Raw genomic sequence first — 14,580 nt, 5'->3', positions numbered from 1 at the left:
GCTAGTGAGTCTGATGAGGATAGGGATGATGATCGTCCAGTTGCGGGCTGCGGTATTGGCGTGACATTATGGACCATCTTGCCACTTAGATCGTCATAGCAGAAAAAGCCGAAAGCTCACCACTATATATGAATATGAAGCTTGAAGTTGTATTATTACCGTAATGCCATGTGCGGCTTTTAATAAGGCTATTGATAAGTTGAAATTGTCGATAGTTGGGAGATATCCCGCCGTGGACTACGCATATTCAAGTCCAAAAAATGAAGAATAAGCGTTGTAAAGCGTGTAACTGCAGGTGAGTAGGGGAAAAATGACGCAATTGCCTTTATGTCGGCCGGTTAAGCGGCATATTGATGTGTTATAGGTATTTAAATACCTATCTGTTTTGTACGACAGATCTGTAAAGGAAGGGAGGTCACCTCAGGGGGGGGTGCTAATACCTTCCGTAGGTAAGGTACCTCCTATGTATTTCTAGTACATAGGCGCCTACGTAAGCCCACATCCTATACGAAGGTGCGAAGTAGATAGACTGGTAGATAAACTGCAGGTGGCAATCTCGAGTTGCATAGAACCTAGTGTACTTGATTGTACCTTACATAAATACCTATTATAGGTCTCTGCCTATGTACATTATATACATTATATAGTTCCAACCTGGGTTGTGGCTTCGAACTTGCTTAACTACATCTTTTTTTTTGTATCTTCAACCTAAGACATCAACCTTCTGGAAGTTACCGACCTAATGTAACGTCGAATCAGAGTCCAGAGGTTGAAATTAAGACACGACCCTTTTATTACTTAGATTAAGTATTTTCGGGATTTAAACCTGTTAGACTGCGGCTTTAGGTAACTCTCACCTATCACCGTCGGCTTGGATCAATGGCTTCATGTAATCGACCGTCTACAATAGCAGCGATGCCACCAAGATCAGATGGGCTCCGGAAAGATAGGACCTGCAGATGAGCCACCATGGTAGGTTAGGTATCTACCGTTTCCCAGCATATCAAGCCTTAATAGCCCTACGGTGTGACATTAGCGAGCTTAAACCCATACCTGGCCTACCTATGTGTTTCAATATTTATATCTACAGGTAACATGAGGTACTTAACCTAACCTAACGTGGGTCTGTTAGGAAGGATCTGTTTTATGTCTTGCTTGGAAATTATACAATGGGTGTAATCGATTTGGCATTTAGCGTATCTGACCTTACCTAGCTTGCACTTAAAAGACATAATTTTGTTGTTAAAGTACCTAACATTTGGTAACTACATCGTACATGCATATACAGGTACTTCCTTGTATGTACAATACAACTTTGACCTGCAGTTCTCTTTTTTGAAACCATTGGCACTGAACCAAAACCAGGGACTAAGTACCTAAGGTTTATCTAGGCCTCGGGATCTGGGGGAAAGGGGAAGTACTTAATTCTATTGTACATACTAACCTCCTGTAATATAAGAGCCATAGGTGCAATGGCAAAACTGCAAAGCACTAAAGGACTCAGGAGTCAGGACGGGAGTGACCTGAACAGCCTGGCAGATAGGTAGAGGTACCTAACCTACCTAAAGACGCGCACTGTACTGTCCATTATTATAGCCGCGTTGCATCTGTAATAATTATACACAGAAGTGATCAATTGATGACAGAGTCCCAAAAGTCCCAGAAGTTAATTTGCCTTTGGTACGTCAATGCGCATTTGGTAAAATACCATAAGCAATCTCAACCTGTACAACCAGCGATCATTATGTCAATTCCTACACCTCGGATTGATGGCTACCTCTTCGCGACGACCTGATGCGCTCCAGCGCCCACAGAAGCACTACCAGCGACGCGCCCATCAGCAGCACACAATTAATCACACAACCAATTCTAATACCAATATTAAGAATATTAACTCAGCTAACCCAGCTACCGCAAGTCTTAACGCTAATAGCGTGGCTGCTAAACATGCTCATGCTCATGCCATCGCGACACATATCAAGACGCGAAACTCGCAAAATATCCTTCAACAGACCAGTCCTTCGCGAATGAAGCGCCCTCTAGATCCCATTGCTAATAATTACGACCCTTCCAAGACGAAAAGAGCCCGAATTACTGTCGAAATTCTGGCGAGATCCATTTCTCCTGCTACCAATCATTCCAAGTCAATCACTGTGAACACTGCGAAGCCCCAATCCCAGACCCAGTCCCAGACCCAGTCCCAAACTCAGACTCAGACTCAGACTCAGACTCAGACCCAGTCCGAGTTCCAATCCCAATCCCAATCCCAACCCCAACTTCAAACCGAAATTCATACGAACGAGCCTACCGTCGCGTCAAAACAAATTCGTCCTGCTCAACAGGAAATTACCAAGACGGCGACAGTAATAGAACCCGGTTTAAAAAAGCACAAGGAAAAGGCTATCAATGGAATAAAACATGAACTTGATAGACTGCAACCAAGTGCAACCGACGCCAATTCGGCAACAGAACGACCTGGTCGCAAGTTGCGGTCACAGGAGGCGACTCGCTTCAAGAGTGAATTGTCAGCATATTTCCCCGACTATGACGAAGTAATCGGCAATGATCCTAAGGAACAACGTGAGTGCAACTAATATAATTCCCAATTGAGCATCAAATATCACAATTTTCCTCGGGATGCATTCGGTCAATTGCTGATGTTAGAAAAAAAACAGACGTTCTTAATCTTGATACCCCCATTGCCCTCGTCGATACCAATCCCAATACCGATCCCGATCCCCTCCCTAATACTCATCAATCACGACCCCCCGTACCCCCTCCAGATACAGCGCCCGATGTTGGAGAACGACCCCACACTATATATAATACAGTGCGAACTTACGGTGACAACTTGTTCACTAATTTGTACGACTCTCAACGCATCGACTTTAACTTCCTCGAAGCACGATATCACGGCAAAGACGTGGAGGATGCCCTACCAGATACTTATTTCTGGCCAGCTCATAAAAAAGCCGAAAGGTTAGAAAAGTCGATCCGAAATACGGAAAAGGGTCGCGCGCAACATGAAAAGGACCAAATCATTCGGTTGCTCAATGAGCTCCAAGGCCATGACTGGCTAAGAACAATGGGTGTCAGTGGTGTGACTGAAAGCCGTAAGAAAACCTTCGAACCTGCCCGAGATCACTTTATCAAGGGTTGCGAAGCTATTTTGGACAAGTTCCGTGTATGGAGTCAAGAAGAGAAAAAGCGGAAGCTTATGAAGGAACGTGCATTAGCAGAAGAGGCAGAAGAAAAAGAAACAGAGGTAGAGGATAACGACAACGAGCCGTCGAATCAAGAAGCGGTCTCGGACGAGGATGAAGAAATGCGGGACGTTGAAGCAGACGACATCCTGGATGATGTTAGCGACGGTGATCCACCTGACTACAGTGACGCCGATGCATCTGCAAGGCAGCTTCTTAACGAAGCGTTAGCACGGGCCAAGTACACCGCATCGAGCTCTAAGAGATCTCGGGGTGAGCCACCGCCAAAGTCTCCAGAACCGTACGTGGCAAAAGAGTTCACGTCGTTCTTCAATAAGAAACACCAACGTGATGCAGCTCTCAACAAGAGCCGGCGAAGAGGAAGAACTGTTGTAGCCTGGGGTCATCCCGTCCCAGACATGATGGAAGAGGATTTCGAATTACCCGAGGAATACCGGGACGTCGAAATATTGAAAGCTCACGAGAGGCAAAAGAGGCGTGAAAGGCGTCAGCGTCAACATTAATTCATTGAATCGGGGTGCCAAGGTCATGCATCACATCTGCCATGGGAATATATGCCAACACCGAAGCGTAAATACATACCTAACCTAACCTAACCTATTTGATATGGACTTCCGGTTCATTCTACTTCTCCAATTGAATGCAACTAGATATGTCCCAAAGTTTGGTTTGTATGCGGTGCCTCTTCATTAAAAACTATTCTTACGTTGAAGTGTAGTACATTCGGTTAGAACCTGTGAAATGTTAGGAGTAGCCTGTAGGTACTTAAATACCTACAAGACTTGCATACATGTACCTAATATTAAGTATTCAATCAGTACTGCCCGTATTCAATGTATGCCCAAGTGTAGGGTAAAGGTAAGATTCTGCGTGCCGCTTGCTCGGACCCTTGGGTTGGTCAGGTTGTAGGTAGTACGTAACTAAATACTTAGGTACATTACTAAGGTAATCTCATTATACATAGGTACCTAGGTAGGTACCTAAGTAGAAGCTTAAGTACGCTGCTACGTATGTCAGGTACGTAAGCTAGTAGGTACATTAGGAGGTATGTAGGTAAGTGGTAGATCGAGGCCGGAGCTTTTCTACTATAAAAAAAAACTACATACCCGCGAGGCTTTAGGTACTCACCTTTTCAATAGCCATATCTTCGTTCGCATCTTTGCTTGCGCATCAAAAGATCAAACGTTGGGGACCTCATCGTTTAGCGCAGCAGCCAGTAATATTTCCTCGTCGGATTACGCGTATCACAACCACGATTAAACCAACATCTTTCATAATCGCGTACAAAGCCAACCAAAATTACTACCCGTTAGGATATATTCCACCTTCTTCAACAATACCATCCTATAAGACTTACCGATGAGCACCATCATTTCGTAGCATAGCGGCTTCGCAGACGCTCAACATGCCTAGCATAGTAGAGCCAGAAGTCGTTGAGGCCGGTGATACTCCTCCCGTCGAGCTTCCTGTCGATGATACCCCTCCTCGTCCTTACGTCGTCTTCAATCAGAATGTTGATATCGAAATCGATTTTGCCCGAAAGCGCGTTCACGGCCGATCCGACATCCTAATCGTTCCTACCATTGACGTTTCCGAAGTCTTTATTGACGCCCGCCAGTGCGACATCGACGTTACTAAGATCACCGTCAGTAATTGTGAAGTGGAGGCTTCATATGTAGATCCTTGCGATTCAATACAAACGCCCGAACACTACCAATGGTCAGCAGCTCAGTGGCCGATCAAAAAACGCCGTATGCAACCCTTGTTGCACCACAAGCGCAAGGAAGTATCGGCGCTGGACCACGACTTGAAGTGCTGCACTCCCCTCGATGGATCTATCAGGGTGAAGCTTCCTAGTGTAGACGAGGTGCTACAAAAGAATAAAGACTCTCAGAAATCCGACCAGCAAGACATTCTCCTACACCCAGACGGCACCATAGGTGGCTACAGAATCCGTATTCCCTTCAAGCTGAAAAATGTTTGCGATGGACTCCAATTTGTCGGCGTTGACGAGGCGGATAACCGATATCCTCATGTCTATACTCGTCATTCCATCGAACCCGGTACGGCGTCCGCCATCTTTCCGTGTGTCGATGACCCGGGTTCGCGAAATTCTTGGAAAATTTCTATTACCTGCCCTCGGACGCTTGGCGACGCTTTCCGCAAGCCACCGGTGACGCAGCAACCCAAGGGACCTGATGGAAGCCGCAAAAGGAGACACGGTGAGGAGGAGCCTAGGATAGTAGATATCCCTCTTACGGAAGAAGACAAGATGCTGGATATGACGGTCGTTTGCTCGGGGTATCTGACTGGCGAGATGGTTCACAAAGACGATGACACCAAGAAAACCATGACCTTTGAGATTGACCGTAACAAGGCCGCAAAGCATATCGGCTTTGCCGTTGGACCTTTTGAGCACGTCGACTTATGGTCAGAATTCCGTAGCGAGGAGGATGACACTAAGCTTGGTCCAAACGCCGTCAAGGTTCACGGATACTGCCTCCCAGGTCGTGCGGAGGAAGTTAGGAATACCTGTTCTACTCTGGTTACCGCCGTGGATTACTTTGTACTCACTTTCGGTCGATATCCGTTCGAGAGCTATAAAGTCTGCTTCGTAGACGACATGATTGAGGATACCATACCCTTATGCGCCTTTTCGCTTTGCAGCACCAGGTTACTCTATCCCTCAGATATCGTTGACACCGAAGTGGAAACTACAAGGACGCTAGTATACTCCTTGGCAAGCCAGTGGTTTGGCGTCAATATTGTTCCTAACACAAAGGGAGATATCTGGCTCGTCGTTGGGATAGCATGGTTCTTAACCGACCATTTTATGAAGATGCTATGTGGCAATAATGAATACCGGTTCCGGATGAAGTCGATGTCAGATCGGCTCGTCGAGGTCGATATCAAGCGGCCGTCTCTACAAGACATCGGCGAACACCTCTACTTGGGCAGCTTTGAGGTTGACTTTATGAATCTCAAGGCGCCGCTTGTGCTGTTCATCCTAGATCGACGCCTCTCCAAATCCTCTAGCTCTACGGGCATCTCCAAGATAATATCTCGAATGGTGAGTAAAGCGAATACGTCCGGTCAGGCTTCTGATGAGGTTTTGGAATCCAGCGCGTTCCGCAGGGCTTGCGAAAAGGCTGGGAATACGAGGTTAGAGAACTTCTGGAACCAATGGGTACTCATGTCTGGCTGCCCAAGGTTCGACGTCTTCCAACGTTTTAATAAAAAAAGATTGTGCGTTGAGATGACGATTCGACAAATTCAGGATATAGCTTTTCTCAAGGCTAGGCCGCTCGACAAGAATGATTTCTGGAGGGATGTTATGGAGGAAAATCACGCTGTTTACGCGGCCGAGTTGCAACAGTCTTTCACTGGACCTATGACTATTCGAATCCACGAGGCAGATGGCACACCCTACGAACATATAGTTGAAATACGCGAAGATGCTGCCAAGTCTGTGAAGTTTGAGATCCCTTACAATACGAAGTACAAGCGGCTTAAGAGGAACCGACGGCAACGTGAAAGGGCATTGGCTAGCAGTACAAAGGGGAATGAGGATGGGCATAGGGATCTCTATTATTTAGGAGACGTTATGCAACACCAGGATGAGATGGAGGAGTGGGATTTCCGTGAGTGGGATGAAGAAACTGAAGCAAAAATGGATCAAGAGTCGTACGAATGGATACGCATGGACGCCGACTTCGAGTGGATCTGTGAAATGCAAACGAATCTCCCGGCTTACATGTATGCGTCTCAACTGCAACAAGATAGGGATGTTGTTGCTCAACAAGATTCTATGCTGTTCCTTCACAGGAGCTTTTCTAAGACCGGGCCACATCCTCTCGTCTCAACTATACTCGCTCGTACTGTATTGGATCCTCGATATTACTATGGAATACGCATCATGGCGGCCGATGAACTTCCCCGCCATGCAGCAAATGAGCATGTGAATTGGGTAGGGCTTCGGCACCTGATGAAAATCTACCAACACTTCTTTTGTCAGCCGGGAACATATACACCTTTGCCGAATGACTTCTCAGACAAGCGACAGTACCTTGTTCAACGCACCATCCCTGAGGCCGTAGCTCGCATACGCGGCGAAGATGGCAGGTGTCCTAAGGATGCGCGTATGTTCATCCTTGAACAAATTCAAGCCAATGACAACTCGGCCAACGTCTATTCTGACCAGCTATATATCTGCAGGCTGATCAAAGCCTTAGCTATTTGCCAGATTCCAGATGAGAAGAAAGCTAAACAACAAAAATCAATGTCATTCGCCTTTGAGGACGCCGATGGTGATGAGGTAATGACGGACCCTATTGATTCGGAGCCGGAGGAATTCCAGAAGTTGGCAATGGAGGAGATTGAGCGATACCGTAGGATGGATGAATATTCTCCTTCGTACCAGAACTGCTTTACTAGGGCCGCACTTGACGCCTACTGCCGTCTAATGAAGGCGGGAGTCATCGAAAAGGACCCCGTCATGTTTCTTCAGTACCTACAGGACCAGATTTATGATCTTGTCCGCATTGCAGCCAGCGAATCACTTATCGAGATAGGAATGTTACAAAATCCTAAGTTCCTACGGCTTTACCTGAATTTGGTCAGTACAGACCCTTCGCCGTTCGTTCGGGACCGACTATTCAGAGCCCTCTGTCGTGGCTTTGCCGGTATTGCTATTGGAGAAACCGAACGGCCAGAGGAGCGAGTACCAGATCAGCCAGCGGGAGACGATCTTATCGTTGAGCGTGATGACGAAACGATGGAGGCGAGGAAAAAAGCGAAAGCTCGCAAGGAAGATCTATCAGTAGCGCTTGCGGCGTTGAAAAAAGAAACTGCCGAGGATGAGAACTTGCAGGAAGCTATCTGGGACGCGATAGATTCGCCCGTCCTGACAGTGCCGGAGCGAATTAACCTCCTCGAACTATGCTCAATACTGGTTGAAGATGATCCATCCCTAGTTTTGACTTTCAAATACCCTACCTACTGGACCATCGAGCGTGGTGAAAAGAGCAGGTCTAGATGCTTGGTCACATTCAAGCGGCATTTTAGAAGAAAACCACGTAAAGTATACCCTGCAGCACCGCTACCGCCCAGACCAGAACCTAGACGAACCATCACCCTAAACCTGAACCGAAACACCAGCTTCAGCTCGAAAGCTGAAACCCCTTCAGCCACCCAAGCTCCTCCACTACCTTCACCAGCTGGCCCTGTTTCCAAACCTGCAGAAGCTGCCCCCACACCCAAGCCTACTACTCTCCCTTCTCTGAAGCCGACACTTCCAGCGAAAGCAAAAGATCTTGCTCCTCCCGCAAAACACACCACTGCTCAACAGCCAAAAGAAAAGAATGTTCAGAAAGAGCCCAAGCAACCCATGACCACTAATACATCTCAAGGGGGGGCCGTATCGAGTTCGTCCCAGGAGAAACCCAAAATACCCAAAATAAGTAATTCGCATAGAGACAATATTTCTGTCCAGGCTCCTCTACGACCTACGGTTGAACTTGCGCAATCTGAGCCAAGAGTAGCACCTTCAAAGGCTAATGTAAATAACCATTTAGCTCCATTGAAGCATTCAAAGCCCCTGAAAAGAGCAAGCGCCGAAGGCGATGGTCCGCGACCTACAAAGATTGTCAAACTTGACACATCTAAAATCCCTAGAACGGAGTTAGAGAAACTTGGAAAGCGACCAAAGCCTAAGATGTTAGTCACTGTGAAGTTCAACCGCTGGGATAGATTACGCAGACGAAAAGATCATGTACCCCAAACCGGTTCAATCCGAGCAGCGCCCAAGCATCGCAGACCCGAGGACAGGCTAAGCAATTTAAGTCAGCGTCCCACCGCTCGTCCAGCTTCTCCTGCGGCTAGATTTTCCGACTCTGCTCCCATGAGATCATCCCCTGCAGCACAATCCTCCTCTCAGAACCCTCCTACTGGACCCAATTCTCCCTTTAAGGCACCGTCACATTCCTCTCAGTCGAGCGGAAGCATTGGAAAGCCGCGAAAACCTCTTCCAGAGATGCGCAAACCGCTTCCGTCAGCAGCACCGACTAGCAATCCCGCACAGTCGAAGCAACATCATCCACCTTCGTCTCCCCCCGCACCCAAGGGCACCACCGCCACTAAGCTCAAGATCAAACTAAAGACGCCTACGTCAGGGTCGTCGGGTTAAGATTCTATAAAAAAAAAACCACACATACATACATCAGGAAGCCATAGACCTGGTGCGTTGACGAAATATATCATGATTTTCTCTTGCTTGAGTATACGGCACGGCAGGGTTACCTTACTGTTCTTGCTGGATTTACCTCGGCTCCTTTTGTTCACGGTATTTTCGGTTTTTTGTTTTTTGTTTTTTTGTTGATTATGTCTCTCTTGCATGGCATGGCAAGGCGTTGGTGTTGTTGGGAACGAGAGCAAAATGACTCAAGGCCAAAACAAAAATGTGGTTAGTTTCTTTGGTTTTCGTACGTGTGCGTCTCCGCCCTGGAAACGATGGTTTCGGCGGTGGACGGGGAAGCACAGTGGACAGACAGGTGGATTTAATTCCTCGAGACTTGCATCAAGGGACTCCTGTTGCTGCTGCTACTTGCTAGCATTGACGTTGCGGCCGTGGCAAGCAAGCAAGCAAGCATGAGTGAGCAAAGGGAAGAAAGAAGGGAGTCATGTTCAATTATATGTAATGTGTGCGTGTACTAGGTAAGTCATAGCAGCTACCAAGGTACTTTTCATTTGTCTGGTATGCTGATAGCCTAATCTCCAAGTTCTCAAGGTAGATGTAATTCTCTAAGCACGGCCAATATAGCTATAGCTTGCATTCATGCATTGCTCTCTCTCTCTCCCTCCCTCTTTGTCAAGTTATTGGGATATGTTGACGTAGTTGCCATTGGCGAATATACAAGGTAGCTTCAGCTCTGGTTAATCGTTGCTTTTTTGAACCATCAATCAAATCATTCCGTATATCCTCTGCCATCCACGCTAGAAATAGAATCTAGCCACAATTTCCACCAAGCTTCCTATCCAAACCAGAAATCCTAGTTCCCGAAGACATATCCTCCTTTCTTTCTCTTCACCTGAGCTGGCTTCGCAGCGCTAGAAACAGCTAGGATTAATTCGTATGGTTCGTCGAAAATATTGAGAGAAGACAGGCCTTTCGAGCAAGTTCAAGGGTAGGAGCGGGTTAGAATAAGCTTACTTTAGATCTTGATGGCCATCAGTATTCCCTCAGAAGGGTGAGGGGGGTGGTATTTCTCCTTGTCATGTCTAGTCCTCCCGTAGCATGACACAAGCAAGCAAGCTTATATCAACAAGCAGACACGCACCCTTACCTAGATATCTTACCTCATCGCCGCACCTGCCCTTCCCGCCCACGCATAACAATCAGAGAACACAACAATTCCCGAACCCATAACCCAAGTCCATTATTTCCTGGTCTCCACATCTCCATTCGAAAGTCCCATCCTTTGTCACATTAAATCGACCTGCTACGCAATATGCAGTTACCCATATACCCCGAATGAGCTTTGGGGGGTAACGCTTGGCTGACAAGCAGAGACGAAGTCGCTCTTGGGGGCACAGAAGAGCCATAGGCTGTCTCGCGCATGGGAGCGGAGAGACGCTGGGATTCTGTGCAAGCGAGCTTGTGACAGGATGGGAACTTCTTCTAGAAGACGCTTCGCCGTACTTTAATAGGTTGGGACGTGGGTGGGGGGTGCTGGTTCATGATGTGTTGTGTTGGGAAAGGGAGGTGAAATGAGTGAAGTAGATAGGAGGGTGCTGGTGTTGCTGTGGACTACGTATGTTCCCTTTGGTGGTAGGTAATGGTGGCAGTCTTGCACTGGTAGAGCTTGTAATGACAGACACTTGAGGAGTAGGTCTCGGCGAATATATGTGTGCATCATATATATTGAAAAGCTTCACTTTGAAATCAATGTTAGCAACAGCCTGCCGAGATTGTGAAATAAGGATCACATTGGAGTAAAGGTAATCAATGTCTCATGACTAAAGGGTCACGGGATATAATTCAATGGGAGATGGGGTGTACTTACTATCTCGCTGTCTTTTCAGCATTGCCAGCATACCATAGCAGGTGTCTCCGAAGCTATTGCCTTTATCCCATTTCCAAATGATCTAGCTTCTTAAGGCAGAAGCAGGAGCAAGATAACGCCAAGCCCATATCATTGAAACATAGGTATCAACTTAAACGTAAAATTCAACGGATGATCACAGTGACAGGGTTCTACCGCCGTCTCGACCCCGTTCCTGTCGTCGATCCCGTGATGCCTATCCGCTCCTCTCTACTCCGCGTCATCATGCGCGCTGGAGCTGGTGGTGGTGCTGCTGCGTTTGTTGGCTCCGTGCTGCCTTGTCTGCTAGTCGCAGATCGAGTAGTTGTTCTTGTGCTTTGTGCTGTGCTCGCACCCGCACCAGTAATTCGTTGCGTTCGCGTCGAGGAAGCCGGCGCCGTGGGAGTTGCGTGCTGGTTCCGTGACGCTCGCACTTGCTGGAGATAGGCAGCGCGCGCTTGGCCGGGCGATTGTTCGCGCCTGTTGAATTGTTCGCGGGCAGCGCGGCGGGGTGCAGTTATGAAAGGGTCGCTTGTGTCGGCTTCGTCCGCGTCCGCTTCTTCTTCTTCTTCGTCTTCTTCGTCTACATCTACATCTTGCATATCTTCGTCATCTTCAGCTTGTGGTGGTGACGGTGTTAAGGACGAAGAGGAGGTGTCCATTGCAGTGGATTGCTGTTGCAATGGGTGGGAAGAAGCGCGTGTGGGTGCCTGGTTTTCCGACTGTGCTTGCATGGCTGCGAAGCGACGGTCTTCGTAGGCAGCAACATCTTCGGCGGTGAGTGTAAGCGTCGTTGGTGGGCGACGAAGCATTGCGTTTGTTTTGGTTTAATCGATTGATTAATTGATTAATTGATTGGAAAAAAAAAGAATTAATGTCAGCTCTGGAAGCTACAAGGTAAGCTCTGTCTTTGTTTGTTTGTTTTGCTTGCAGTGTTCGCTGATTTGAGGGTTGACGCTCAAGAAAAGATAGTGATACAAATGAAAGATATATGTTTTGTTTTTCTAATGAGTAATAAAAATTGATCTAGAGATGCTGAGCAAGAAAGATGCAGGATAGAATGAATGTGCCGAATGTTGCAGAGTGAAAAGTTGTGGAGGGTTGAGGACGGGACGTAAATTTATATTTCTAAAATTTCTATGGCAACAAGTTGCGTACCTTCCTCTTTTTAGTGGAACATCCCGCGCCTGCACGCTTAATTCTTTCAGCCCTAGCAGCGGGGTACCGTACCTGCCCAGCAAACTAAAACATTTAGGTAGCGACTTCCATCATTGATGCAGGGACAGCAGGTACGAGATTTAGGTAGGTACGCATCTGGCAGGCACTCACATGGTAACTTCCAAGGTTGTAGATACCACCTGCAGTTTTCTTATTGCATTAAGTTAGGTACCTAGATACCTAGCACATACCTAAGGTACTGCAACGTGATGACTTCCATTACTTTAACTTTTAACTTGTCTCTTTATCTTTATCTTTATCTTTAGTATACCGTTACGGATCTAAGGATGAGGATCCGACCTCCACTGGGGCAATCCGGTATGTAGGTATTGACCAACCCAAGGATATGGTTTCCGGAATTCGTCACCATCCAGCGATTGATTTGATCCGTCGTAGCGGTATACCATCGTGCCATTCGAAGAATTTTAGCCGACTAACGCAGTATGGTAACTGAGATCTTCTAGATTGAGATCAAGACACATGGCCTACTTACAAGTTATTACAATGATACATATAGGTCATGTTGACAATAATACATTATACCTCCATCCACAACATAGTAACTGAGCCTAATTATTATAGAGGTAGGTAGCTTTATATTCAAATTGATTTGTATCGCTACAGAATGGATACCAGCATATGCCCGACTTTAGGAGGGATGTTGTGTCGGAGTGTAGTAAGAAGGATTACTCAAATAGGAAATTCTCGCTTAACGAATTGGAAAGACTAAAAGTGGAGTAAAACTTAACCAATTAGAAAAATGAAAGAAAATGGAAAGATACATTGGTACTTACCTAATGTACTGACTACCTATGACATCCTCCTAAAGTCGGGCTCTTGCGGTCCCCTACACGGGGGGCCCTCGGTTTGTAAATTGGAATAATACCTGAAAACTGACTACCATATTGGTCTAATGCAATTAACCGATACGTGTAGCACAAATTGGATCCACTAAAATTTTCTTATCTTTGATCTAGAGCCGAATCGAAGTTCAATCCAACACTCATAAAAGGTCGCCATTGCAAAATCACAACATGTATCCTTGAGACAACTTTCGAAAAGGGCACACAGAAATTAAGCCCGTAAAACTCCCTTTCGACTAACCCACAGCCAATCCAACCACCCTTATAATGAACGCCCACGCCCTTTTAACCGCCCAAGGGTGGCGGGGCAAAGGGCACACATTACACCCGACGAGCGACAGCACCGGATTGGCGCACCACCTGTTAATAAAGCGAAACGATGACGGTAGCGGCCTCGGTAGCAAGAAAGGCGATCACAAGGCCGAAGCCTGGTGGTTGAACGCCTTCGACCAGGCTCTGAAGGGTATCGACACTAAGAGCGGTACTATGAAACAGACTCTGAAAGGTGGCGCGCTCGAGAAAATCACTGCCCGCGGCGCAGCTGGAAAATACACAGGTACCAGAGGCCTATACTCTTCTTTTGTACGCGGCGGTGTTATGGAAGGGACCGTGGGCTTGAATATGGTGACGGCGCTCCCGACGCCCCCAGATAGCGGCGCCGGCACGCCGGAGGCTTGTGCTAGCGTCGACGGAAAAGAGACGAAGGCGGAGAGGAGGGCGAGAAGAGAAGCCAAGAAGTTGCGGAAAGCAGAGAAGCAAGCGAAGAAAGAGGCAGAGGAACGGGCCGCTAGAAAGGTCGAAAAGAAAAAGGCGAAGAAGGCGGAGCGAGAACGGATAAAGGCCGGAGAGACTAAGGAGGAGCGTCGCGCGAGGAGAGAGGCGAGGAGGAAGCGGAAAGAGGAGAAGAGGAGACTCAAAGCGGCGTCTGGTGGATGACTTCAAGAGGATAAGGGAGAGGCGTTATTCAATCTTAGAATTTCTTAAACCGAGTGCCGCTACTCAGATCCTGAATGCGGGGGATGCTAGAGAGCTAGGAGATACTAGCCTTGAGGCTCACTCGTGCATCTGTGCCGAGAGGCTGGTGAATCAGCTCATTTCTTGGGACAAGACTTGTTATCAGGGATAGGCACTCTGCTTACCGTTATGGCTCATGCTCATCTTGAGCAGGCTGCCTGCACTCTCTCTGTTGAGTCCCAC

At 47.3% G+C, this 14,580-nt stretch overlaps 4 protein-coding genes across 4 annotated transcripts; 3 read left to right on the top strand and 1 right to left on the bottom strand.

The window, feature by feature from the left end:
* Positions 1-1,404: 1,404 nt before the first annotated feature.
* On the top strand, positions 1,405-4,095 carry F4812DRAFT_120529 (something about silencing, SAS, complex subunit 4-domain-containing protein). The gene is made up of 2 exons (XM_047929461.1): positions 1,405-2,580; positions 2,676-4,095. Exons 1-2 carry the CDS (start codon positions 1,770-1,772, stop codon positions 3,725-3,727), a joined length of 1,863 nt encoding a protein of 620 aa, XP_047787720.1. The 5' UTR covers positions 1,405-1,769; the 3' UTR covers positions 3,728-4,095.
* Positions 4,096-4,629: 534 nt separating this feature from the next.
* On the top strand, positions 4,630-9,408 carry F4812DRAFT_461715 (uncharacterized protein; the record flags this gene model as incomplete). Its single annotated transcript, XM_047937914.1, has 1 exon — positions 4,630-9,408. The coding sequence occupies one exon, from the start codon at positions 4,630-4,632 to the stop codon at positions 9,406-9,408; it is 4,779 nt and encodes a 1,592-aa protein (XP_047787719.1).
* Positions 9,409-11,127: 1,719 nt separating this feature from the next.
* F4812DRAFT_438572 (uncharacterized protein) lies at positions 11,128-12,427 on the bottom strand. The gene is made up of 2 exons (XM_047935012.1): positions 11,285-12,427; positions 11,128-11,150 (listed from the first exon to the last, which is right to left on the bottom strand). The coding sequence occupies exon 1, from the start codon at positions 12,112-12,114 to the stop codon at positions 11,476-11,478; it is 639 nt and encodes a 212-aa protein (XP_047787718.1). The 5' UTR covers positions 12,115-12,427; the 3' UTR covers positions 11,128-11,150; positions 11,285-11,475.
* Positions 12,428-12,933: 506 nt separating this feature from the next.
* On the top strand, positions 12,934-14,571 carry F4812DRAFT_120468 (uncharacterized protein). Its single transcript, XM_047929459.1, has one exon. It carries the CDS (start codon positions 13,651-13,653, stop codon positions 14,317-14,319), a length of 669 nt encoding a protein of 222 aa, XP_047787717.1. The 5' UTR covers positions 12,934-13,650; the 3' UTR covers positions 14,320-14,571.
* Positions 14,572-14,580: the final 9 nt, after the last annotated feature.

Source organism: Daldinia caldariorum (assembly GCF_022478825.1).
Source record: "Daldinia caldariorum strain CBS 122874 unplaced genomic scaffold F4812scaffold_15, whole genome shotgun sequence".
Classification (NCBI taxonomy): Eukaryota; Fungi; Ascomycota; class Sordariomycetes; order Xylariales; family Hypoxylaceae; genus Daldinia; species Daldinia caldariorum.
Note: the sequence above shows the minus strand (reverse complement) of the source record. Positions and strands in the feature narration are given on the sequence as shown.

Excerpts from the sequence above, each read along its gene's own strand:
- F4812DRAFT_120529 (XM_047929461.1), top strand. The coding sequence starts at position 1,770 with ATGGCTACCTCTTCGCGACGACCTGATGCGCTCCAGCGCCCACAGAAG. Across the intron at positions 2,581-2,675 it reads CAATGATCCTAAGGAACAAC|ACGTTCTTAATCTTGATACC; the intron begins GTGAGTGCAACT and ends GAAAAAAAACAG.
- F4812DRAFT_438572 (XM_047935012.1), bottom strand. The coding sequence starts at position 12,114 with ATGCTTCGTCGCCCACCAACGACGCTTACACTCACCGCCGAAGATGTT.
- F4812DRAFT_120468 (XM_047929459.1), top strand. The coding sequence starts at position 13,651 with ATGAACGCCCACGCCCTTTTAACCGCCCAAGGGTGGCGGGGCAAAGGG.